This window comes from Musa acuminata, chromosome BXJ3-3 (assembly GCF_036884655.1).
Source record: "Musa acuminata AAA Group cultivar baxijiao chromosome BXJ3-3, Cavendish_Baxijiao_AAA, whole genome shotgun sequence".
In the NCBI taxonomy this organism is placed as follows: Eukaryota; Viridiplantae; Streptophyta; class Magnoliopsida; order Zingiberales; family Musaceae; genus Musa; species Musa acuminata.
Window position 1 is genome coordinate 31949392 of NC_088351.1, and position 27250 is coordinate 31976641.

Consider the following 27250-nt stretch of genomic DNA (forward strand, 5'->3'; position numbering starts at 1 on the left):
CAGGGTAAAAGCAAATACTAAGGAGCGCACTCGACTCTTCGCGTGACTCCTCTGCGTTGCTTTCCTTGGCCTTGTGATCATCCACCGCGAGACTGTGAGGTTAAGCTGAACTGTGCCTTCTTTCCAGCCCTCCGGATCGAACTCCCAAGACCATAAGAACTCAACGGCTTGGTGGTGCATGATAACTACACCCGTCGTGCGAGGAAAACACTGCCGCAACCTCGTCTTGGTTGTCCTCATGTGGCCTGTACTTCTCATGGGAGACGGTCGGAAATGTCCTTCTTGCTTCGGTGGAATTCTGGGCGACTCAAGCGTCTCGTAGGTGTCATATACTTCGAGGGAGGAGGGCATGTCCACAGTCGGGTCGTGTCGGATGGGATCGTACCGCCGAAGAAGAGGACAAAACCTAAATTTGTGTTGGATACGGGGAGATCCTGGAGCTGATGAAAGCGCGCCCTGCGTGCGGTACGTCTGAAGTCACATGGCGTCGGAGTTTTGAATCTGTTGCAGAGGACGACGGCCTCAAAAGAAGTGGAGCTGTTCACAAACCAATCATTTTATTACACGTCATTTCTAAGAAAAAAAAGATTTTATCGTTCATACCTTTTCCTATCTTGTGATAAAGACGATCCCAGAAAACAAGTGGAGAAGAAGAGCAGAGAAATCACGGGAAGAGGAGAATAGAGGATATATATATATATATATATATATATATATATATATATATATATACACAATGTAAAAGGGTGCCTCATCGATTCCATCAGCTGCGGCTATTAATATTCCTTGCATAAACTATAGTCTCACAAACTTGTCTCTATGCCATGAAACTGTCCCTTGTATTGTGATGCGTGTCTTGATCCGATATAGCTCACAATGTTCCCTGAGGTCCCAAATTGGGTCTCTCAATGTCATGGACCGGGTCATAATTGGAGAAGGGAACGCGGCCTTTTATTATGAGTTCATTGATGTGGCCGAAACGGGCAACTGGATCAAGCATGGGTGGACTTATGGGCCATGAATAGGCCTAATGGGCTCGTTTCTCGGTCCACTTCTCTGAACCCATTAATCCAAACCGCACCGAGTTTGGATCTTGGTCGAGCCGAACCACAATTTCTATCGGTTCTCGGCCCGCCCGTTCCCCTGCCTTCGCCAAGACGGCGTCGCCCCCCTGCCAATAGAAAACCTAATCATCATATGCCCCCCCACCCGGTCTCGCTCTATCTGACGACTCCTATCGGTTCGAAGAGGTAGAACAAGAATAGAAGACGAAGACGCAGGAGATAAAGCCGCAAACGGTAAGCTCTCTCTCTATCTCTCTCTTATTGATCTCCTCTGCTTTCGCGTTGCCTCCCCTTCGCTCCTCCTTGTTTCATCCTCAAGATCCCTTTTTAGGGTTCATCGACGCCACTTGTTTCCTTCTAAGAAAACCTAGGGCTTTCTGAAAATCTGTAGTAGCAGTCGCATGACGAGTGATTTCGCTGCATTTCCTGGTGTGTCCCGTTCCTGGAGATTGATGCTAACTAGAAGATGCTGTTCTCTGAGAGAATTTGGACCCGACCTTTTATTTCCTTGATAGATTATCGCTGTGGAAAAAGAAGCTAATAATGTTTAGTAGCTCAGCTCGCGCTGAAGCATTCGAGGTTTATAGGGTAGGGTTCACGTTTCGGATTGTTTGGACGATCGGTTCTTTGTGCAGTACATGCAAAGAAGTTTGGCCCTTCAGTCAAATGTGATAATGGGGCCAAGTCGTGTTTACTTAAACAAGTTTTAGTGACGCAGTTAAAATTTATTCTACGTTACCTTCTTTTTCGTCATACCATAATAATTGGAAGTAGGAATGCTGAGCTTCCCCAAAAGATTGGATTGCTTTGTTGTATGCATAGTAGACGTTGGCATATCATCTGCAGCTGGTAATGCAACTTACAATTCAACTTCTCTGACTAGAATATCTTTAATGGTATTTAATTGTGGTTATGGTGTCTTCTTGTAACCAAGGATCTTTTGTCCTAACTAATCCTGCACTGTCAATTGTTGGGTGGTGGGAGGTTTATGTGCTAGCGGCGGAGTACATTACTGTATATTTTTGTTTCCTTGCTGAAAAATGAAAAAATTATGGCTTCTTGTTCTCCTTTTCCTTGATGATTTTTCAAAATAAAAGGTCATGTTTGGCATAAACATGTTGTGTTTTTTCCACTGTTAAAAAAAAATTTTATTTGTAATTTTTTCTATGCCTGTATCTGTTTATTGATTTAGGAAGTATTTGCAAGATTTTCCAGAATTTCAAGTATACTGCTCTCTAGTTCTATAAATTTCCAGTAATAGAATGATTCCCACTATTATGGTACTAACCCAAATTTGGAAATTAGGTTGTGGAATGTAAAATTGAGCCAAACAAACTATCTAAAATCGGAAAAAAAATGTTGTAATCTTTATTTCGACTAGGATTTTAAATGTAAACCAGCCAAAGCATGCCCGAAGTCTTGAAATTTGGCATTCTGTTTATACAACACCTTAGCTGATAATTAGCTGCCATATGATCACTCTCTCTTAGTAAAGGGTGACTGAATATGAGGAGAAAGAATGGCAGTTAGAACTTGTATTTGTTAATAATCATTTCATTGCTTATATGTGATATTTGCATTAAAGATACCACATTGTTTTATGCTTTTGAATTCTAAGCTTGGTAAAAAAAAAGTCAGACAAAAAAGAAAACTCACTGCAGATATATGAGCTCGGGTGGTTTCTTGGGCCTTTGCTGGTACTTGTAGATTCAAAAGCACAAGAAGAGAGGACAAAATGAAAATGTGAGATTTTTTAGCAGTCGGGTGTCCATACCCTGGACGAAATTGTTTTTTGCTATTGGGTGATGATGATTTTCCTTTTACAGTACTTGCCGATCTTTTATGTCTGTATGTGTATGTCTATGATCTACCTTGACACATCTCTCTCTGTAATTTGGTTTGTTGGTAAGCAAGGTAGTCATGGATTGAACTTAGGCATGCAATATGATTGAGGTTGCCCCTTATGGGGAATGGTAGTTGTCTTATTTATCACTTAGTAAAGGAAGAAAAAATGATTTTCATCTTCACTGCTTTATATGGATAGAAGTGATATGAGGTTTGGTTTATATGACTGAGGTTTCCCTTTATAGGAAATGCTAGTTGTCAGCATCTTATTAATCACTTAGTAAAAGAAGAAAAAATGATTTTCATCTTCACTGCTTTATAAGGATAGAAGTGATAAAGGTTTGGTTTATATTACTGAGGTTGCCCTTTATAGGAAATGCTAGTTGTCAGCATCAAAGTAATCACTTAGTTAAAGAAGAAAAAATGATTTTCATCTTCACTGCTTTATATGGATAGAAGTGATATAAGGTTTGGTTTATATGACTGAGGTTTCCCTTTATAGGAAATGCTAGTTGTCAGCATCTTATTAATCACTTAGTAAAAGAAGAAAAAATGATTTTCATCTTCACTGCTTTATAAGGATAGAAGTGATAAAGGTTTGGTTTATATTACTGAGGTTGCCCTTTATAGGAAATGCTAGTTGTCAGCATCAAAGTAATCACTTAGTTAAAGAAGAAAAAATGATTTTCATCTTCACTGCTTTATATGGATAGAAGTGAGAAAAGGTTTGTTTTGACCAGATTATGGTTGAACATCATAGTTAAGGTTTTTCTATTATCTTTCTACCTTGTTTTTAGACCTTACTGTGTGTTTGTTGCTTAATTCTGTGTTTTATTTTTTGATCACCTAGACATGAGGTTTAAAAGTTTTTATAATGACCTAGAAGTCCTTCGTGGCATGTGCCTTTTGTTGGGGAAACGTGTAGCTATCTTGCTTTTGTACCCTTGAAGCTGAATAGGTTTGTGTTACTTTGATTGGGCGGATTTGCGCCCTTAGAACTTTTTATTTCACAGAATCAATGTTAATTCCAAGATGCAATAATATTATTGCGGAGAGGACGGGCTTTGGTACAATGGTAAGGTTGTTTCTTTGTGACATGGAAGACCAGGGTTTAAGTCACAGAAACAGTCTCTTTAAATATTTAAAGGTAAGACTGCATACATTTACACTCGCCCGACGCTGCATTGGCGGGAGCCTCATGCACTGAGTACACCCTTTTAATAATATTATTGAGGACTGAAATCTGCTTTCAAGTCAATACTATTTCTGTAATTCATCTTTATTATATGAGCACTGTTTAACTATGTATTAGGATACTTAATTTTTTTTTTTGCTTGCCATTCTTGCAAACAATCACCTCTATGTCCTTGAAATATATTGATATGCAGGTTATGCTTGAAAATTTTGTTAGTGTTGTTTGTTTATTCAGTTTTTTCAAGTTTGAGCTTTTGAGAATTATTTATGAATGATCATAAACTGCAAAATAGTTATAATTTTTCAATTGTGAATCTTGTTTCAGTAATGTGAACCACTTCTTTGGCCTAATTTTTCTTTTTGCTAGTGATTGATAACTGATTCATAGTGATCAGGTGTCTAGTTTTTCTTGATTTTTTAGTTTCTTCATTATTTTGTTTGAACTGTTTTTTTTTTCTAGTAGTTTCATTCTTTCTTAAGTGTTTGGCTATGCTTCCTTTTTGATCGACAAACTAATCATGCATGAAGTACTAAACTTTGCGCTAGTTCATATTGCAAGGCGATTCATGGTGGTATCAGACGATTTTGTAGGTGTTAATGTTTTGCTTGATTTGGTTTGATGAACATTTCTATTTACACGCATGGCATGTGCTCATGCATATAATACGTTGTGATGAATTTTGTTCAACACACTGGTCATAGCATTGTTTTTCAGTTGTCAGAGTGCGTCTATATTAAGCACCTAAGTGCAAACCAATTGATGGGTACATTGACGATCTCATGGGTTGTTACCAAGTTGCAGATTGCCTTGGCGGAACAAATATGACCACCTATGTTTGCTAAAGATGTATCCACTCATTTATTGTATATTTCTTAACCATATTAGTCTTTCTTGTGCAGTATGTTTCTTTAACTTACTGGAGACATTATATTGCAATTGATATTATAAACGTTGGCTATCTGTTTGAAACTAATCTCCTTTGGAACCGAGGAACATTTATGTGGCAATTATCCACCATCAACATATACATTTATATCCATAAATTATGTTGAGTGTTTTTGCTGAAGTTGTTGGAGAATAAGTCACTATTGATTATAAATTGTAAGATTCATTTACAAAATACCATTAAAGAGTATTTTTTATATTTTTTCATTAATTCCATGTACTATTCCCAACTGAAATTCTTTTTTTTGGTGGAAATGTCATTATCCAACTGCAGGTTCTTATAATCCATGTCATGCACATATAGAGTGGTTTTTCTTTACTAATTATGTCTCTCTAATTTGCTTAAATTTGATTTTACTAGGCCATCTTGAATTTTGAAAGTTTCTTTGCAGCAGTATGGATGAAAGAAGGACATATGGGAAGAACAAATCCGGAAGTTTTAGAAAACGAACTTATGACCAATTTGATAATGGGAAAAGGAAGAAGCATAATTCTGGTCGTGATCATGGTTCTACTACCACTAAACCTATTGATACTATTTATCGCATCCTTTGTCCTGTAAAGAAGATTGGTAGCGTTCTTGGGAAAGGAGGTGACATAGTTAATACCCTGAGAGATGAAACCCATGCAAAGATAAGGGTTGCAGATGCTATTCCTGGGGCAGAGGAAAGGGTAATTATCATATTTAGTTACCTGTCACAATCTGAAAAAAATGATTCCGATCAGGATTTGGACGATAGTGATGGAAATGAGCTAGAGGATATGCAGCCCCATTGTCCTGCCCAGGATGCTTTACTTAAGATCCATGATAGGATTGCTGCAGATGAGATTCTACGTGGTGGTGTGGTACAATCAAAGACTGAACCCGATGATGTTGTTACTGCTCGAATTTTGGTCCCAAAAAATCAAGTTGGATGTCTCCTTGGCAAGGGTGGAACAATTATTCAGCAACTGCGAAGTGAGACCGGTGCAAATATACGTGTATTGCCTTCAGATCACCTTCCACCTTGTGCTATGGACAGTGATGAACTAGTACAGGTAATATAGTACTGTTTCGTATTCACGTATAATTTATTCTTGTGTACTTTCCAAGTGTCCAGTATTGGAAAACACCCAAATGAAACTTCTAGTTGGTTATACCTTTTACTTCATGTTTCTTTTGTCACACCGTCAGGTTTTCCAATTTCCAACTGCTCCACACGGCAGTAGTGTTTGTATTCATAATTGTTCTACCAATTGTTCATTGAGATTTTGGAGGAGTTGTTATTTTCTCTTTGGTTTCATCTGATGTTTTTGATCTTGCATTTCATATGTTTCTAGATCCTTTTGTCTGGGCATAATGAGTTTATGCAAGAATATTCTGGTTCTCATCAATACAGTACTAATTTCTGGATACGCTTCCCCAGGTATCAGGAGTGCCATCTATTGTGAAGAAGGCTTTATACAGAATTTCAACCTTGCTGCATCAGCATCCCCACAAGGAAAATCCTCCTCTAGAAGATCTTATATATGCCAGTACCCAAGGTTCATATCACTCTGAACCTTCCGTACCTCCCCCATTGCCTCAGGGAAATCGAGTGTGGTCCCAATATCACTCTGATGCCCATGTTCCACCAACAATACCACGGTTCAGTAGGTACCTAGATGAGCCATCTGGGTATCCTCCTAGTAATTATGGCAGAAGCAATTTTGGAAATGATGGTGAAACTGTAGAAGAATTTTCCATTAGAATTTTATGTGCTACAGTGAAGATCGGTGGGGTGATTGGCAAGGGTGGGGTCAATGTCAGACAATTAGAGCAACAGACAGGTGCTCACATTCAAGTTGAGGACACTGCTCCTGAGGCTGAGGAACGTGTGATTAGTATTTCATGTAAGGAGGTAAGCTGCATGTAGCCAATAACATTGGATCTTGGGATGCATGCCAATTTAGATGATATAGATTTGTGCCTCTTAAGCCTTTGATGTTGAATACATAATAAAACTGCCTTTAATTGATAAACTTTAGGTTCCTTGGGATACAATTTCTCCAACAATTGAAGCTGTTCTTCAACTTCAAAGCAGAACAAGTGCAAGCTCTGAAAATGGTGTTATCACAACACGATTGCTTGTTCCATCTAGTAAAGTTGGTTGCATTCTTGGACAAGGTGGCAACATAATAACAGAAATGAGAAGGCGAACTAAAGCAGATATTCGTGTTTACTCCAAGGATGACAAGCCAAAATATACATCTGCGAATGAAGAACTAGTGCAGGTGATGTGGCAATGCCACTTCTTATTCTTAGCTTCCTTTACAAAGTTATCTTTTCCAAACATGTTTTTGTATATTTGTTTATCTTGGCGTGCTTGTGTTTTGATCCGACTTGCTTGTCAGAATGTCCATCTTTTGGTTTCCTGCTCAGCGTAATAATTGTTTCGCTTTCATGTAGATTTCTGGAACTCGAGATGTTGCACGGGACGCACTTGCAGAGATTGCTTCTAGGCTCAGAGCAAGGACTTTCCGAGGCGGGAATGCTGCTGTTAATCCTGCACCTAGTGCACCTTTTCATGGAATTCCTCCTTTAGAAAGCAGGTCTGACCGAGGTGTACCATCATATGGAAATGCTGCGTTAGATTATGCACCACCGAGCCATTTTCGTGGTTACACTCCTGAAAGCTTTTCTGCTCGAGAAATACCAACATCTAGCATGGTTGGACCTGGGAAATCTGTCGGTTACAGTTACCCAAAGGTATCATTTATGTCCTTTTTTACATTATTGTTCTATTTCTGAATGTTCATATATGTGTTTTATATTCTATCACCATTTGACTCGTAGAGGCTGGCACTTACTGTGAATTCCAGGATTTTGTGTCTGCTAGCAAATTTGAAGTTTCCTTTTATGAATCTTCTGATGCATTAGATTTGCGAACACAGTATGAAGGGTGCACTTGCATGTACTGCCACAGTATGATGTCTTCTAATCCAACATGTTTCTCGGTGGCCAAGAATATGATTTTCCAAAATTTAAATAAAACCAAATATTCAGATGTTCCTACTCCAGAAGGAGGTTTCCCTTTGATGAATTAACCCTTTCTCACCTTTTAGCCTACTGTTTGGCACTTTTTAGTTTTTAGAGAGAAACTTATTAGGCCCTAATCACTGTAACATGGTAATGATGGAAAAGATGTTGCAAATTATAGATCTAAAGCATAGTTTACGGTGGTGATAGCCCTTTAAATGAGCCTTACGAGAGTTGTGTTGCTAGTGTTCACTGTACCACCAGTGTCTTCTATTCAAATTTTTGTTGGTTGCCATACATTAGATTTTCTGAATGGTTGCTCACCTTCACTCATTGGCATCGGCATGCACATTTTGTTTTTGTTGGTAGCCAGTTTAGGTTTGTTGGTGGCATGGTTTGGTGAGCCATGGATGTCCTTACTATCCTGTTTCTATCCATGCTGACCTGAAATTTTAGCGATTAAAGTGGTTGGTTGATAGTTTCTTTGCTCAACGTTGTTAAGTTTGTTTGTTTGCTGATTCATGTTAATTCTGTATGTTCATCTGTTATGGAGACAGATGGTCTCCCTCTGTGTATAATCCGTGTACTTGATCTGAGGGTTATGATCTGCAGGGTTATGGACAGGCACACGAAGCTCAATACTATTCTACACCATCAGCTGCTCCTGGGTATCATAATGACCTACTCTGTTGTTTGTGGTAGTCCCATTGACATCTTTCTTGGTCTCATACATGTTGCACAGTTTCTCTCATTTGTCCAGGTACTCTAATTTTAACAGTTCTATGGACGTCAAGATTCCTAATAGTGCAGTGGCACCCGTTATTGGAGCTGATGGTAGCAATATTTCTGATATACATCAGGTATAGTGAATACATTATGTTTCTATAAATGGTTTATGATAAAAAGAGAAGAAACAATATAAGATAGTGAAGTTACTTAATGGTAGTCAAATTCCCCTCTTACCTATTTGATGATTGTATACAATAATTTTTCACTACAATCTGGTCTTTTAATGGCAATGAAATATATATACATATATATATTTCATTGCCATATATGTATGTATGTATTTATGTATGTATGTATAGATACACCATACATATACAAATGTTGCAGGATTTTCCATTATAGTGGACTTTTAAGTTGCTACGAGATGGTCAAGTCCAGGATGATAAATTTTTTGCTATTACATACAAATGACACTAAATCTGGCTCAAGTTCTTGTGATTTTTACTATTCTGCCCATCTAGGTTGGTGGACGGTTAAAATTACATGATCCACCTTTTGGTGCTCCGGAGCGTGTTGATATGCATGGTTCATCTGATCAGTTGAAGGTAGGACACGGCCCTCTTCCATCCTACATGACATCTGGGGGACAAAGTTTTCCACCATCTCAGGTACTTCGTCCATATTAGTCTGACTGGGAACCCGTGATTCTTTTGTTCCTTGTCAGTTAAATGCTATTCTGCTGTTCTTTAATGGCTGAAGTGGCACAACTATGCCTTCAATGTGTGGGTAGGTGAGCTGCTAACTTGTACCTGTTACCGTAGACAATGCTATGTTTACAGACTAAAAGATGATAATAGTTTTGTTATGAATTGTTGAATGATTTGATGATGCCATTTCCAGTTGCATATTGACGGAACAATATATGGGGCTTTTAAGCTTTGTAGCCGTGTGTTTCAGTACTTGGAATTCTTGCCACAGACATTACCAGATTACATATTTTGCTTGGTTCTTTTCAGTCTTTAAGATTTGTACACTGAATCTTCCCAATATTTTCCTTTTTCCTTTCAAGCCTTATGAGTTTTGACTAATTTTTAAAGCACGCCTGAATCTGTATATCAGCGATCATCTTTTGACTGGCATTTGAACAATCAGTTGATTGTGGTTGTGATATAAGTTGTCATATCACTGTCCTAAAAATTGGCATGCTATTTGATATTCCTGTTCCTCATTGATTTTTATCTATTCTAAAGCATCTTCCACTCGGTCACACTGAGATGAAATCATCAGTCGAGGTAAATATTTAATTGGTTGGATCAAAAGAGTTTGCATTATTTTTTCTTTAGTTAGTATTTCAACAAAAGAAAAAAATAAAACTGTCGGATCTAATGTCTCTGGTTTGGATAATGTATTCAGGCATCAGGCATACACAAAGCACGGCTTCCGGTTCGTCGTCATTGTCCAATTAGTTCTGTATTCCCATGCCGTCACTCGACCGTACAGAGAAAGGTCCGCTGCGATCTCGGGTAAGGGTTATTATATATGGCGTACCGAGTCGCCGTTGGAAATTTTCAGGGTGATAGGTCGCTTACGTGCTTGACGCAGTGAGATCCACATGAACGGCCGGGACCCACACCGGAGAGAGAGGGGGAGAGAGAAGCTTTTTCATCGAGGGAGTAGATTTAATCGAAAGCAATTCCCCGATCAAACAGGGTGCTCTATTTTGGGGACCTTAGTAAGCTTTCCCAGGAGCTTTCTACCGGACAAAGATCTGATGATCCTGGCTGCTTTATACACAAATCGAAACTGCCGCAGCAAGCTCGGGCATATTGTCTTGCTTTTGGGTCAAGTCATTCGATCCTTGCACCAGTTTTTAGCTTCGGATCCCTGGTGGAGTCAGGTCGTCGCTCTTCTCAAGTCCCATATCAAATTGGGCCCCCCACCCCCATCGCCATGCACAAGCATCGCCCCGATCTCCTTTTGTAGGAGATGCCAACCCTACCTTGAGCGTCGATGTCATCCCGCTTTCCTCAGATAAAGCAGTTGGTCGTCGTGCTCTTTAGCCAGCGTTCACGGCAAATGCACAACGGCAGCTGCCCTCCTCCCTTCCTCCAAGTGCTTGGACCGGCAGCTCCCAGTGCACCGCCCTATCTCGCTTGCCATGGAGGCCACTCCACCAACGGCGAGGCTGTGATGTTTCTCCTCCATGTCTTCACCTTTCTCAGCTTCCTCCTCACTGTCCTCCATCTCGTTTCCTTCCTCCTCACCAAGCTGTTCACGTTTCTCCTTGAAAGAGCAGCCGCGACCGAGGAACAGATCAGGTAGGTACCTCGCCATCTCGCTCACTTTCGCTCTTACTGTCTCTCGAGTAACCTTCCATTGCAGGGATTCACATCTCATCTATCGAGATGAGATCCAGCCCGTAGACGATGACAGCTACTCCGGCATCGGAGACTTCGCTGCCGGCATCTTCAGCAGAGAAGACAGTCTCCTCTTTTTCTACAACCAAAGGGTGGTCAACGATACCCTACTTGTCGGACAAGAAAAGGGTTCCAATCAGCAACAGAACCTCTTGGAAGTTGATGAAAGCTTTGTCGCGGAATCTTGGTACGGTTCCCCTCTCGATCATCCTGAGGAGCTCGGAGTTGATGTACCGGCGGACGATGTCACAGAACCATCGGATGTTGCACATCCAATCACATATGATGGGACTGACAGAGGTACGTTTAGATGCAACGCCTCCTTGTCGTCGTATATCATCCTTCAATCCTGCCTCATGACTTGGTACGCTTACGCTGTGAACAGATGAAGATGTTCACGGAGACGCATACCAAAATAATAAGAACGAGGAGGAGGAGGAGGAGGAGTTCTCGAGCAAAGAGTTACGGCTGGAAGAAGACAAGGAATCGTCGGGTGGTTCTCTCACAGGTACTGACTTTTCATCCAAGAGCTCTACGGGGTGGAGAAACGTTGCGCTCTTCAGGGATTCGGAGACGGAGTGTCTCTTCTCCTCTTCCTCACAGAGAAGCTCTTCCCATTGGGAAACCTATACGTCGTTCCGAAGGTACGATGAGGAGAGACTGTTGTTCGACAGATTCAGTGCACAAAAACTCACGGAAACAGGTCCATTTCCTCTTGTATCTGTATATTTATTTACGTACTCCCTACGTGTCTTACCCTCTCATTTCATGGATCGGCTGAGTCTACGTGTCCATTTCCAGAATCATTTAGGTCCATAAAGTTCCAACCACGATCGATGTCGGAAAGGTTAGTTCACAGGCTTACCACACCGAAGAAGGAGGAGGGAGGCAGAGACCCATATCAAGAATTGGAGGCAGCTTATGTAGCTCAGATTTGCTTGGCATGGGAAGCTCTAAACTGGAATTACAACAACATCCGGCAAAGGAGTGCCACCGGAGACGGTGAGCGCGCCTCTTGCACTGTATGCGTAGCTCAGCAATTCCAACAGTTTCAGGTCCTCTTGCAGCGGTTCATAGAAAATGAGCCCTGCGAGCGTGGTCGGAGGCCCGAAGTGTTTGCTCGAACGAGGATTTCCTCTCCCAAATTGCTCCAAGTTCCTGAGTTCCGTGGTAGGAACGCAGTACGGCCTTGTCGTTTGTCTGTTTGCTCGTCTTACAGCCTACCTCACTTGTGCTGATTGATTTCTCTGCATCAGAAGCTGATGAAGGTAAAGAAGACGTGATTTCGTCCACCGAGTTTTTGGCGATTCTGGTGGATGTGATTCGAACCTTCCTGAACTTCCTTCAGGCAGACAAGGAGAATCCTTGCCAAATGCTTAAAGCATTCATCAAGAGGAAATCAAGCTCCGCGAATTCTACTCTTCTTCATGTGCTCAGAAGGGCTAATAAGAAAGTGAGCACTCCGTCAGTCACTCTAATGTCTGCTTTCTTTCTTATGAGGGATGACATTATTTTCAGAAGAAGATGAGGCTCAAGGATATAATGAAGCGAAGGAGGTGCCTGGAAAGGCAGAGGTCGAATGGAGACGAAGAGACCGATGTACTGATGGGCTTAATAGACATGAAGATCGTGTCCAGGATTCTGAGGATGCCTGAGATCAGCCAAGAGCAGTTACGGTGGTGCGAGAAGAAGATGACCAGAGTAAGAATATGGGATGGAAAGGTCCTGAGAGATTCCTCCCCGTTGCCTTTCCCTGTTCACTGACTTGGACGTTAGTGTTGTATAGTCTACTGTGCTTTAGGCTAGACGACGCCCATCAGAACATTCCACCTGACCTCTGTCACTGTAAAGATAGATCGAGAGAGATGACAGTTCTGCATCAGACATGCGTAGAATAAGGCGATAAGTTTAGCATCTCTTCATGAACACCAAAGTCTAGTGAATAAAAGTGAAAGTGAGGGTGGAAAGATAAAGAGTAGGGATAGAAACAACCACAACTTCAGCTTTCTTTTGCTTTACGTGGTTAAAGTCTAGTGTTGGTATTTGGAGTACATATTACTTGATTACTATATATCATAGTAGTGTGCTGATGCTTTTGGCTCTCATGAATGATGTGAATTGTGGCACTGATCGTACCGACTACCCTCAGCTAACCCTTAAGAAATCGAAGCCTTCATTTAATACATTGAACGCAAAGGAGAATTCTCGGAAAAGAATGTGAATGTAGATGCCACCTATTGGGCCGGTCCATTATGACAATGCCTGATGGACCGGCCCAACTATAGCCACCTATGGTGGAGGCTATAGTTTGGGAGTTCAACTCATCCCCGTCGATCTATCACGATGCAGCTCATCTTGTTTGCTCCACTGCTTGGGGTCTACTCGAAAATAAGTGTAAAGTTGAAGCTCTTCTTACTCCCTAATCATACAGAGTTTGCAACACTCGATGCTCTCACGTAAGGGGCGATGCTAAACCATCATCCCATAAATTATTGATAAATTATTGATTGCACAAGTTATCATCATCATCGTCGCCATCGCTTAGGATGTCTACGTTGAAAAAGATAAGATTTCACAGTTGAGGAAATCTCATCCGCTATGCAGTTGAGAAAATCTCTCTGTTATCATGCCCTCGCAAGATCGAGGGCTTCGTGAGTGAGTCTACTAGTTGATCAGCCGGCAATGTGTTTCATGCATGAGTGAAACACTGGGTTGACACATAAGTAGGTAGCTCCAACATTATCATAATATATTATAGGAGTATGGGTAGAGCTGACTTTGAGTTCCTTGAGAAGATTTGTGACCCAATTGAGTTCAGCAGCAGCGATAGCAATAGTACGATATTCAGCTTCAGTTGTAGACCGGGTCACTGTCTTTTGCTTCTTAGAATTCCAACTGATTGAATTAGACCCAAGAAAAACCACATACCCTGACATGGAGGTTCTATTATCAAAGTTTCCCGCTTAATCAGCATCAGCAAAGGTATGAAGATGAAGTTGAGTGGTCTTGCGGTGAAAGAGACCATGATTAAGGGTCTCTTTAAGATACCACAAAATTCGTTTAACTGCAGACCAATGCATAGCAGAAGGCTGGTGCATGTATTGAGATAATTTATTGACTGCAAATGAGATATCTGGACGGGTGAGAGTCAAGTACTGTAAGGAACCAAGTACTTGTCGGTATTGAGTTGAGTCCGTGGTAGGACTACCATCGCATAATTTGAGTGATTCACTAGTACAGAGAGGAGTGGCAACTTCTTTCGCATCCTGCATATTTGTCTTTGATAATAAGTCTTGAATATACTTTCTCTGTGAGAGGAGGAGACCTGAGGATGTAAATGTTGCTTCCATTCCCAGAAAGTAGCTCAAGGGTCCTAAATCTTTGAGGGAGAATCGATCAGCCAATTGTTTTAAAAATGTCTGAATCTCCAAGGGATCATTGCCTGTAACAATAATATCATCTGCATATACTAGAAGGTATATTGTATTTCCATGTTGTTGTTGTAGGAATAAAGAGATATCAGACTTGGAGTTGATGAAGCCAATTGATATCAGAAACGATCCAAGTTCAGTATACCAAGCTCGTGGAGCTTGACGGAGTCCATAAATGGCTTTTTATAATTTGTAGACATGTCTCGGATACTGGTGATTAACAAAACCAGGGGGTTGTTGCATAAAGACATCTTCAGTTAAAGTCCCCTGTAAAAAGGCATTGTTAACGTCCAATTGTCGTAAGTGCCAACCTTTGGAGATGGCCAAATTTAAAATAAGCCGAATTGTTGTGGGTTTAACTACATGACTAAAAGTCTTTGTGAAGTCAACTCCAGGTCGTTGATGAAACCCTTTGGCTATTAATCGTGCTTTATATCGAGCAACGGACCCATCGGGGTTCCGCTTAATTCGAAAGACCCATTTACACCCGATGATGATGTCGTCATGTCCATTATAGTTGTTGTGGATCGACAAGTTATGTAGATCAGAGGTAATGTGGTGTGACGCGTCAGATTCTACGATCCAATTATGATTCGTAGTGTTTGGAGTAGTTGCGAGATTTGCTTGAGGCCAATGTGATTGTGCAGAAAGTCGGGGTCGAGATTGACGTACCATTGCAGAGTGACCAACTTTATCACATAATTGGCAAACAACTCTTCGTTGATTTGTGTGTTAAGGGTGCCAGGACTGCTGATGATTGAAGTAGCCACCTTGGTTGTCGTGATTGAAATGTTGATGATGTAGAGGAGGGGTTTGGTTGGAGCTCAAAGGTTTAGAAGGCATTTTGGTTGAACCTTTGTCGATAGTCTTGTTATACTGATAGCCCCTCCTCATGGATTTTTGATTGACTTGAGCCATGATGGATGGTCCTAACAATTTATCCTCACGTTTGAGATATATCTCAAAATCAGTCAGCTTGTCGTAGAGTTTTTCGAACGACACTGGTGAATCATGTGCCCGTATTGCTGCTGCCAGTTCCTTGTACTCGTCTCCTAGGTCGTTGATGATATAGACAGTAACTTATTCATCACTGAGGGAATGACCTATCAAGGTCAAGTTATAAATAATAATCTTTATATTGTGCAGATAATCAGTAACAATACTTCCCTCTTGTTTTTTTTTTATAAGTCCGGATAGGAGACTAAGCATGTGAGTTCGTGAACGATTTGCCAGGTGGTTTGTAACTTACATCAGGCTTCAGCAGTAGTGTCACACGAAGATATGAGTGGGGCGAGGGATCCAACGACCGAAGCTTGAATTGCTTGAAGAATGAGGCGATTCTAACGTAACCATAGTTTGTGGTCCAGATTTGATACTGGACTGGATGCTCCTGGGATGTTGATCATCGCTGGTGGACAAGGAAGAAGGCTATCGATATAGCCTAGAAGGTCATAGCCAAATAGAAGATTAGAAAATTGAGCACGCCAGGATGCGTAGTTGCCACCTTTGAATAATTTGAAGGGGATGAGGGTTGCTGCATTTATGGAGATAAGATTTGTATATGGAAAAGTACTATGATTCCCTGTTGGAACAATAAGTGGAGTAACAGAGGTAGAGGTAGATGATGAAGACATGGAAGATATGGACTACTATGTGGGAGCAAGTAGAAATACGTAGCAATAACAAGGATCAAAAGAAAAATAAAAAGGAAAAAATGTTGGTACTTCTGAATGAACAAGTTATGCAGTAAGTAGGAAGAAGAGGAAGAAAAAGTAAGAAGTGTTGGCAAATTTTAGATTTCTTTAATTGAACAGAGAGATTACCTCGTAAAGTTGAGGAAATCTTCCTGTTATCAGAAAAAATCTCTTTGTTATCATGCGTCAGAGAAAGAAAACCCGAGTCGGAGACATGCCGAGTGCTGTGGGCAGGACATGATCCTTTGAACGGCCTGCGCTAAAATGCCAATCGAGTGACTGTTGACGGTCCCCAAGCACCATATAATATTCGCCTGTCGAAGCTACAGGGATCGTATTTTACTTGGTGTGTACCCATAGAGTATTTCTAGTGGCATACACAAAGCATGCAAGTGTGCAGCCGAGCGCTCTTCTGTAAAGGCAACTGCTGATCGACAGTCGAGAAATGGAGCAGTTCGATGAGGTTGGTAGATATTGTCAGTGAACAAACACATTATTGCCTGGAACGTGATGTCATGCTTGCTGTCGTAAACTGACAGCACCATTGTCGTCCTCTCCAGTGCTTAGTGTCTCCTCTGAGCACGGACAACGATCTGAGGCTTGTCCGATGGCTGCTGCTTGCTCACTCACTGTAGTATGTGATGGTTGGAAGGCGTGTGGGGTTTCGCAGAGCCTGTGAGGTTCTGGAAGGACGCGCGTTCGTACGGGTCGCCACACCGCATGTTGATGGATGCATATCCTGATCTATATATGGCTTGCAGCAACAAAGAAGCACATATCTGTCATTTTTGGGAACGAGCAATGTCAATGGAGCACAATGCAACGTCTCCGTCAAGCAATACACTATGTAAACGCTCGCTTGCATGACTTGTTGCCGACATCATTAACGAGGGCATTCCAGAAACACACACACAAGTGCAAACGAGCTCAACATTCTGCATCGCAGAAAAAGAGGCTCTGATCATTCCGTGGGATAATTAATCTGCGTTGCAGGTTGTGGTTTCTTATGCTCGGCCGACCTTTTTTTCTCCCTGTTCACATTGACGATCGAGTTGTGTCATGCCCTTCGCTTCCTCCAAGAAAAGAAAAGAAAAGAAATGAAAGATCAAACACTCATCGTCATGTTCCTTTTTCTACTAGAAAGACGCCATTGACAGGTGATACAGCAAACCAAAAATACGAAATGTTCCCCGTACTTTGTTGTAGGACGCACCACCACTTGTTCGTATGCGCCAAAAGAATACTGTATGCTGGAATACTAAATCCTAAACTGCTGCAAAGATTTGCTCATTATTTGGAGGTAACTTTGGTAAGGAAGAGTGGGTTTAATTATCTGCACTCTTCTCGTTGGTTGCTTGCTTGCTTTACCCGTCATTGTCTGCTTTATTGTGGGGTCTCATGGACAGCCATCGAATATTCGGTGGCATTACAGGTGGCTTTGTCGATTAATGTCGTCTAAAAGAATGTTAGAAGAGGTATTAGAACTCCAGTTTCTGCTGAACTTCGATTGGACTGCATCATGAGGAGTAGATAGATATATGGCAGCTGCTTCCAACTTGGTAGACTGAAACTAACTTGAGAAAACATTTCTGGATCGAGTATAATTAATTTCATTCATGCATTCTGCTGCGCCACAGCAATGTATTCTCGTCTGTAGACTGTGTGCATCTCTTCCTCCAGGGAAAACTACACATTGACCAAACCACTGCTTTTAGAACAGAGGCAATTAAGAGACGATGGGCAATGATCGTATAACCCTATAGCCTGTATCGGATAGAAAACAATAGAGATAGTTGAAGGCGAAAGGGAAACATGCATGAAATGGACGCTGCAAGACCGATGGACATCGTATCAAACTGCAGCCAGATTAGCAAACGTGATTATTTACGTCTAGAAATGCCGAGTCCGATGATAGATATCAACCACTCTGATGTCTTGAACAGTCAAACACGTCTCGTGTAGACAATAAATATAGACACGCCTCAAAAGCCTCCATCAAACTCACCTTCCTCATCTTTTCCTTTCTTTCGTTTTCTTTTTATGTCCTCTTTCCCTCCCACACGAACCTTAAAGTCTATAACTACAAGTAGATCTTCTCCAAAATTTCCTTTATGATCGCTACAAGTCATAAAGGGTCTGCACCGTTGTTGGTAGATTATGAAGTAGGTCATATATTGGCATGGTCTATATAACATGGAAATCAACTGAGCCTTCTTCTCCGAGTGGCTTCTCCAAGGCGCGGCACTAACAATGTCGGACAAAAGGGGGTCATCCGGTAAACATGAGGAGATGGAGCTAAGGAGAGGCCCTTGGACTCTGGAGGAGGACACGCTCCTCATGCACTATATTACTTGTCATGGCGAAGGCCGCTGGAATCTCCTGGCTAAGTGCTCAGGTGGCCATTCATCTGACCTGATTAGCCGGCTGATGACTCCATTAAAAGGCTATTCTTTCTCTTGTTCTCGATCTGTTCCTAATCTACAGGCCATCGACTCACTTCTTTGATGATTCGTCGTAGGCTTGAAGAGAACCGGGAAGAGTTGTCGGCTGAGGTGGTTGAATTACTTGAAGCCCGATGTGAAGCGAGGTAACCTCTCCCCCGAAGAACAGCTACTGATCCTCGAACTCCATTCCAAGTGGGGAAATAGGTAACATCACTGGCGATCACGATTGCATGCGTGAGTCTCTTATGGTTGATGCATCGGTGATTCACACGCATAAATATATATATGTAGGTGGTCTAGAATTGCACAACATCTTCCAGGGAGAACAGACAATGAGATAAAGAACTACTGGAGGACTCGAGTGCAGAAGCAGGCGAGGCAGCTCAAGGTTGATCCCAACAGCTCCATGTTTCGAGATGCCCTGCAATGCTACTGGACGCCAAGGTTGCGTGAGCAGATCATAGGATCTTCTCAAACCCTGCGATCTGTAGATGCCAACGCCAACACTACAACAGCTACTGATCAAGCTCATCAAGTTCTTCAAAGTTGCGGGTCGTATGAGCTACCGGAACCGGAGAGTCGCAGCCTCAGCACCTCATCCTGCTCCGTCGTGCTCTCGCAACTCCCGGTAGACTTGTCCGAGTTCCCATCAGGACCATCAGATGAGCTCAGTGGCGTCACGTTCGATCCATTCTCCAGCGTCTGCTCCATGAACGATTTCTACAACCTTGACACCTGGGACATAGCACCCGTGTCCGCATCAGCCCCTAGCCATTCGGCCTCTGATCACAGCAACAACGTTGGTGATAGCTTGTGGAGCATGGATGATCTATATGACATGTCCAAAACCTACGAGAGTGCAGCAGAAACTAAGGTTCCTTTTGCTGATAACTCTCAGGTAGTAAAGTATATATCACCGTCGAAGTGAACCGTAAACTATAAGAAGACTGTAACGTGCAAGTTCGATGTATCTGTTTCCCCTTTTCTGCATGTGATTCCTGTTGGCAAGCTGATAAGCTGCTCCTGAAATAGGCAGGCACGGATGTGCTTCTCGACTAGGATTCTCACGCAAGTCAAGAGATCACTTCACTTCGAGTCAAGTACTCGAGATGATCTTTTGATCAGTTGAACTTATGGTGGCTCCTCCATCTTTTAGCCTTTCCTCCTCCCCATCTTCATCCACTGCACACGAAGTGAGCACGAAGAACCAAAAAATATTGTCAAAGTTCTCGGATTTACTGGAGAGAATGCATGGCTTTCGAAAGATCTACCAATGCGGATGATGCGTGGTACAACCGGAGAAGTATGAACAAGGGTGTGATGGGATTCGACATCACATCGAACTGACGGATGACATCTCTTCTCCTCACAACTTCAGTTGCGGACAGCTGTAGATTATTTGCTTCTTCCTCTCTCATGCAATGGAGAGTTTGCCACGTACACATCCTCAAGCTAATGTCGTTAGCTTCCACGGCGTCAGGGATCAGGCGGCTTCCATGGTTGCCGGTTGCCGATAAGTCCAAATCCTCGGCAAACTTGACTCGGTCGTGCGGCTTCCCACGATCGGTCGTAAGTGGAAGTGTCTTTCCCAAATGACGTACATCGATAAATAAGTTGACTAATAATCTATGATATTTCCAAAGGAAAAGTACAATTAAGATAATTATAATGAATTCTTCCACCATCATTTCTCTTAGCAGATTGGTTCCCATGCAAACTTGAGTAGAGTGTTTGCGGGGCAATCGATGTGAAAGCCTTGTCAGAAAACCCCCACGGTCAATGAGAGATCATGACAGAATCATCTTCAAGAAACGAGAGGTAAAAAACAAATGCAGTGCTTGGAAGCAATCGGCTTAATTCCACTTGTTTCGGAAGAAAAAGGCATGCAGCCAGCCGCTTGCCCAACATAGCCACATTGTCTAGGGTCATGAAGCATCGGTGACTATGGAGACAGCCGGACCAATCAATCGTGGTCTTATCCTGGAAATCACACAAGAAGAATTTGGCACGCCCCGAGATTTCCAGATGAAAAATACGAGACCGATGTGACCAAGGTCATTAGGTGCTTCTTCGGCCTTTTTTATGATGGTCGTCGACTCCCATGCTCCTAAACAAAGGAGTAGGTAGCAATGGAGGGTCTGCTTCATCGTCTGAGCTTAGGGGTGAGAGTCTCTAACAACTTCCACGATGATGTGAACGGTGAACCTTCCTTCGGACTTGCACCCGCTGCAGGAGCTCGACGTATGTTTCCGGAGGCTCTTGTCATGTGGCGTTGGAATCAATCCTATGCGTCAAATCCCATTCTATCATCGCTTCTGCACGTATGACTGTGAAACCCGACCCTAATCCTGGAACAAGTAGCGTGAGCTATCATCACGCGGAGCAAAACCCACAGGAGGGAGGGAGGGCGGGCGGTTCTCGGGTTGCTTCATCGACACGTCGATCGGCGGCCCTGCAAAAGACCCTTCGCTGAAAGATTAAAGACAGAGGTCGGATGATGAATCGAGTGCAATCGTCATGCAGTGCGTGTCTGTAACTCCAAAACAGATTAATCTTTCGTTGTCGGATAGACCCGTGAAGCGACTGAACTCCCGGGCCGGGCAGCATCATTTACGGATGTGTTCCCACTCGCTGCCAAGAGAGAATGACTCAACTCTAGCTAGATTTCAGCTTCTCCAGTGGAGCAAAACATGAGAGCAGAGATTTCCCACAGTGCCAGTACACACTGGTAATCATTTTTCGTGTTTGTTCTTTGGCCGGCTATTAAGCGTCAGAGTTGGGCCGATCTTTGACAGTCGAAAGCTTTACCTGAATCTCCATGCAAGGCATGTGGCCGTGACAGCTGAATGGAGTCATCGAGATTCACTGGGAGAAAATGCTTTTTCCAGCCACAAAAGACAGCACAGATAGCGATCAGAAGATTCCAACCCTTTGTCCCATCAATCTCACGCCAACTTTAGGTGGAGGCGAGCCTTAGCATCACAGCACAATTGCTCTCCCAATACCTTGTGATAATCTACATCATGTGTTAAATCTGTTAGGAGACGGAGACAAGTAAAACGAAAACATCAATCTCACGCCAACTTTAGGTGGAGGCGAGCCTTAGCATCACAGCACAATTGCTCTCCCAATACCTTATGATAATCTACATCATGTGTTAAATCTGTTAGGAGACGGAGACAAGTAAAACGAAAACTAAAAAATGGATCAATAATCGTACCAAAAAATCTTTAGTATACGATAAAAAATAAGATTTCTTCAAGAAAATCTCTCTATTCTGTTCAGGAAAATCCTATATTCTGTTGAGTAAAATTCTCCCTCCTAATCAATAGGAAAGGGATATGTTAATGTATTCAAGTCTACAATAGAGCTTCTTCAATAATTGTTCTTTTTTGTATCGATCCAAGATTGTAAATCTCTCTACTCTATTGACAGAAATCCTATATTCCGTTAAAAAAATCCTCCCCCTCAAATTATTTCTCTCCAAGATATACTATCTCTCTCTTTCTCCGGTCAAAATTCTGAGACTCAAGATGTATTTATAGAAATAAATCTTAATTCATCCAAAAATTTTAATTTAATTATGACTCTATCAAATAATTTAAATATATTTAAGAATCCTAAAAATAATTACTAATCGTAATAATATTAACATTTTGCATATTGAAAGAAATTGATTTCAACTCGCTGAAAGATCATCATCACATACTAAAGGAAAGAGAGAAGAAAAATAATGCTTGTGGAAACAAACAAAGAGCCAATGAAAGAAAGGAAGATTAGAGAAGGAGGACAACCAAATGTCGTCGCACAAACTTATTAATCACCTAGCATCAATCATGTCTGTTAGGCTCAGTTTCAACCATCTCAGTTGTTTGCATGTAACTTTTCTTACTCGTCGAGTGATGTACTCGTGCGTTGACCAGTTTGCATCACGCAGCCAAATGGGACTTGAGCACTTCCGATTCATGAACTGGCTCAGGTCAATTCACCAGGCTGAGTCCACTCGAGTTAAGCTCCGGTTAACTTTAGCTCGCATCTCAGTTGGGTTTGGATCACTTCGTTGTCGTATTACACGTCGAAAGATCCCCGGCACCTACGAGAAAGTTTGCTCGTCTCCTCGTCAAGTCCAACCCACCCAACCCTTCTGCAGATCCAAATACCAAGCAATCTGGGCTCTCACTCCGCTTGAGATCCCAAGATCGGGTTGGATTGGGTTGGGTCCAAAGAGCATCCAATTCAAGAAAGCTATCTGATCTGATAGAATAAACTTGACCAGGATCAGAAGAACCCAAACAACATGAGTAACTAAACCCGAATGCATCATGGCTATTTAAAATTGAATTATAATTACTTTGAGGCAACTTCTCATCGTAACACTCGAATAATGTGATCTCGCAACCATTGTGGTTTGGCAATCATGCAATCTCTCGTTCGGTCGTCGACCCACATTTGCATCACCAGTCCTGTTTTCTTATTATATCTTTGTCAGATGTCATCTCTTGTGCCCATTCCATCCTTTCGAAAACCTCGAACGATGAATGCTCACAGAGGAGTGTACACGTAACCTCTCTTGCTGTCGATGCTACTGCATATACGTGGAAGAGCCGTAGGAGCAGCCATATTAAATCACCGTACGTCCAATAAGGATAAGGCTTGACAAGATGGATAAACTATATCTTAATGCCGGCAGATCTTTCCTCGCGGGGTTTCTTTATTATCGTGTATCTTAAGGACAGCGACCCACATTCGGTAGGAAGGAAATATGTTGGGTTGCTTGCAGTGATACCATAAGAAGGATATTGATTACTACATTCTACCATTTATGCATCGTACGATTCATCGACATTAGTGCGTGTACTTTAAGACTTGTCTCGTAATGATGATGAGAGGAAGAGAGTCGTCCGAAGGTCCAAACCTAGAACTCGGATGGTATAAGCCTCAGTAGCTAAAGTAGCTGATCATCGATGAAGAACAGTAATTGTTAGGCCAAGTGACATGTCTAAATCACGTCATGCAGCGGGTATTCAATGAGCCCTGCTCGGCCCGGCCATGATTCCAAAGGCAACTTTGAGTGGGTCACTATGCTAGAAATGTGGATTGATTGGGAGCAGTGCAAATAATAATGGACGGGGATTAGTTTAAGGGATACGAATCTGAGGACGATCTATCTTCACATGTTGACCACGTAATCTGTGGTCTCACCCGTTTGATCCCACTTTAAGTATGGGTCGGGTTTGGGTACGTCGGGATGCTGACACGACATAGGGAGGCCCAAACGCTGGGCGAAACGTAGCAGCACGACCGTGCCGGTGAGTCGGAGCGTGTCACAAGACCCGCTCCCCGGCGCCAGACACGCTGACTCGGTCAGAAACCACGCGACCCGTTTGGTTGGATATCGGATTACAATACTCTAAAAGCCCAGCGTTACGACATCCTCCATCAAATAATAGACGTCTGAAACACGTGACTCAAGACATCCACTGTGCGTCTTCCCGGTTCTCATCCACCTTTCGTGATATGATAACATAAATATGTACGTTTATTTAGAATATAATGGTATATTTCTGCATCAATTCAATTGAGAAATGGCAAGTGTTGAAGCTAACACAGTGGATGGAACTCATCGTCTTTCGATATCATATGATGGAAGGGAAATAGGAGTTATATATATGTACAACTCAGGACTCGGGAATGTTATCCCGAATAGGAACATCACCTTGCGGAAACAGATGAGATCAAAAAAGAAGAAAATTAGGAACATGAAAAGGGAAGAAAAAGATTACAGGATTCGATACTTTTTTTTTTTTTTCCGTGAGCAGATCCATCATCCTGCAGGGAAATCGAGTTACGACCCGGCCGTGGCGAGGGTGAGCTTGAGGTCCAACCCGGCCGAGTCATCCTTGCCGGCCGAGTCATCCATATTTGGAAAAGAAATCGGCCCGGCTGCCGGTCGACCCTCGTCATGGACCTGCATGCCACCGCCATCTATGTATCCGGCCGCGGCGTAAGAGACGATGCCAGGCCCTGGCGGGACCTTGCGATTGGTAGCTGATGGGGCGGGGCAGGCACACCCGTGCGAAACGTGGAAGGGAGACGGCTGCGGCGCGGCCGTCCGAGAGAAGTAGACCCAGTCGGGGTGGCCGGAAATCGGAGAAGCCGAACCAGCAGGGAGGAAACGGGGCGGCGTCGTGAAGGCCGACACCATCGGGCTCCGAGGGTACAGGAGACCGCCGAAGCCGACTCCTCCGTGGTGGAGCTGCTGTTGCATCTGCGCACGCTTCGACTGCCGCCGCTCCTTCTTGTGCGCGTTCTGGTGGCCGCCCAGCGCCTGCGAGTTGGCGAACTCGCGGCAGCAGAACTGGCACTCGTACTTCTTCCCGTCTCCTCCTCCACCACCTCCGCCTCCGCCGCCGGAAGCGGTGGTGATCGTGGAGGAAGATGAGTCGGAGCCCAACCCGGCTTCCTCTCCCTCGGACATCTCAAACCCAAACAGCTTCAGCCTGAGGCTGCCGCTGTTTTTAGACCGGCAGTAGTCGATCTCCGACATCTTACTCTCTTTTCCTTAACCTCTAAAAGAGATATCTACAACAGGCAGAGAGGGTTTTAACCAAGAAGAAGAACAACAACAAGATATGAGGAGGAGAAGAAAGAGAGAGAGGAAATGGAGTTGTTTGGTTTGATTCGCGTGGGTTGAGCTGATGTCTCTATATATCCCTATATATAGTTCCGTCTGAGGTATACTATAAGATTAGACAAAGAAAAAGAGTCATAGCAACAGTAATGAATCAAGTGAATGAGGTGAATACGACTTATCCGAAAGAGAGAGAAATATCTATACATGTGGGGAACAGTAGTGACAGTAAGTAAGATGACCGTAGATTGCTCTCGTCTCGGGAGTATTATTGTATACACAGGTATGCTAACTAAGTTCTTTTTTCTGTCTGCATGTACGCCAACAGCGACATCACATAAGAAGAGCAGCAGGACAATAAGATCTCGATGGCGAAGGAATTAGCAACCATGTGGGGACTGTGCAGCCCAAGTTGTATTATAGGAATAAACATGCACAGGAATCTGATGAACGAGATGGTACTAACGCAATAAACAAATCCAACAAAAGGCAACCTTGTATGATGTTCCAACTGAAGCTGGTGGGATTCATGAAGTGCTAACCTACATATTCCTGTTCATATCTCGCCACAGATGCGAGAGAGACCAGCACTTAGATCAGTAGCTGAGACAATTACTTGATCCAGATAAAAATCAGGATAGAAGGCATGTTTCATTGTCAGAAAACTTGGTGACAAATATGAGCTTTCAGCAGAGCAACGCTACGAGGTCAATGCCGTCGTCGTGAAAGCTCGATCTGTCCGGCCATCCGCATACATGCATATCTGATGACAAGGACATCGTTCTGGTCATTTAAGTTAGCTGCTCGCTTACGACTTCAACACTCGACGTTGGTTTCTCTCGATGACCGTAACTATGTAAAAAGCAAGAAGAAGCCAATGGATCACTGCTAGAATACAGGCGTGTCAAAATTGGTTTGACCGATGTCATTTTTTGCTGGTCTCCTCGGAGTGATGGCTTGAGGGCTACCTGTCATCGACTTTGTGGCGTTCGCATGTGGATCCTTATCGGATTCATAAATAATTTAATTCATGTAGCATATGAATGCAATTATATTCATGAGGTTAGTCTTAGAAAAATAATTCTGCTCCACATGTTCTGATCTCGGAGACCATGCATGAAGCACCCAACCTATCATCGTCACCCAGCTTCCCTCGTCCAAAGTCTTCCATCAGCTGCCACGAGATGGGCCTCCGGGTTGCTCCAACTTCATGAGTTTCTCATCCACTTCATAATAAAATAATATTTTTCTTTTTCATGTTATAAAACATCAGCACTGTAGTATATTTACATGCCGATAGTACATGTGTGAGGAGGATAACTCTCCAATGGAAGTCCTAACCGGTGAAGAACTGATAACTCTACTTAAGATATGAGATGTATATGGCGTTCACGTATGGATCTCCTTCTTGTTTACCTCCGAGACCCTTGTATCGGTCACCAGCTGTAGCCACTGTCCATGGACCTCCTCGTAGCACCGTCTACTTACTTTAGCCTAGAGACGTGATCGAGCATGTTTAAAAGAAGACTATAAAGGCAGGGCAGAGTGGACCTCATGGCTCGGTAGATTGGTGGTGGTGGGGCCTATGATAGGAAAGGACATGGCCTCTCCCTTATTACGTGGAACGATTTAAGATGCTGAACACTGTCCGACATCATATTCGTGCATGATGAAGAACATCATGGTCTTAGATGTGATTCCCTGCTCGCAAGCTCGGAGATGATGAATCCGAACAAGTCTGTGAGAAGCATGAATTCCATGTGGTTTCTTTGAATTCATTTTTCTCTTACTATTCTGAGACCGCCATTAACCCCTTCTTCCAAGCACTCGAGTTCCTCTCCTCAGGCAGCTTCTGCA

At 42.7% G+C, this 27250-nt stretch overlaps 4 protein-coding genes across 12 annotated transcripts; 3 read left to right on the forward strand and 1 right to left on the reverse strand.

Moving 5' to 3' along the window:
- Positions 1-1158: 1158 nt before the first annotated feature.
- Positions 1159-9715, forward strand: LOC135633559 (KH domain-containing protein HEN4-like). 8 transcript variants are annotated; one of them, XM_065143148.1, is made up of 8 exons: positions 1159-1298; positions 5442-6087; positions 6456-6929; positions 7057-7302; positions 7478-7777; positions 8645-8715; positions 8790-8907; positions 9298-9715. In XM_065143148.1, the coding sequence occupies exons 2-8, from the start codon at positions 5446-5448 to the stop codon at positions 9460-9462; spliced, it is 2016 nt and encodes a 671-aa protein (XP_064999220.1). In that variant the 5' UTR covers positions 1159-1298; positions 5442-5445; the 3' UTR covers positions 9463-9715. The 8 variants fall into 8 exon arrangements, with proteins under 8 accessions (XP_064999220.1, XP_064999219.1, XP_064999221.1 ...); XM_065143147.1 differs by having other exon boundaries at positions 1160-1298; positions 5411-6087; XM_065143149.1 differs by having other exon boundaries at positions 1166-1298; positions 5445-6087.
- A 139-nt stretch (positions 9716-9854) lies between these two features.
- On the forward strand, positions 9855-13296 carry LOC135633560 (uncharacterized). Of its 2 annotated transcripts, none has more exons than XM_065143153.1 (7): positions 9855-10299; positions 10379-11094; positions 11159-11493; positions 11579-11896; positions 11995-12363; positions 12450-12646; positions 12712-13296. In XM_065143153.1, the coding sequence occupies exons 2-7, from the start codon at positions 10787-10789 to the stop codon at positions 12955-12957; spliced, it is 1773 nt and encodes a 590-aa protein (XP_064999225.1). In that variant the 5' UTR covers positions 9855-10299; positions 10379-10786; the 3' UTR covers positions 12958-13296. The 2 variants fall into 2 exon arrangements, with proteins under 2 accessions (XP_064999225.1, XP_064999226.1); XM_065143154.1 differs by having other exon boundaries at positions 12453-12646.
- A 5174-nt stretch (positions 13297-18470) lies between these two features.
- On the forward strand, positions 18471-19853 carry LOC135633007 (transcription factor MYB62-like). Its single transcript, XM_065142001.1, has 3 exons — positions 18471-18713; positions 18837-18966; positions 19054-19853. Exons 1-3 carry the CDS (start codon positions 18569-18571, stop codon positions 19688-19690), a joined length of 912 nt encoding a protein of 303 aa, XP_064998073.1. The 5' UTR covers positions 18471-18568; the 3' UTR covers positions 19691-19853.
- A 4550-nt stretch (positions 19854-24403) lies between these two features.
- On the reverse strand, positions 24404-25462 carry LOC135632629 (zinc finger protein GIS3-like). Its single transcript, XM_065141260.1, has one exon. The coding sequence runs from the start codon at positions 25307-25309 to the stop codon at positions 24608-24610; it is 702 nt and encodes a 233-aa protein (XP_064997332.1). The 5' UTR covers positions 25310-25462; the 3' UTR covers positions 24404-24607.
- Positions 25463-27250: the final 1788 nt, after the last annotated feature.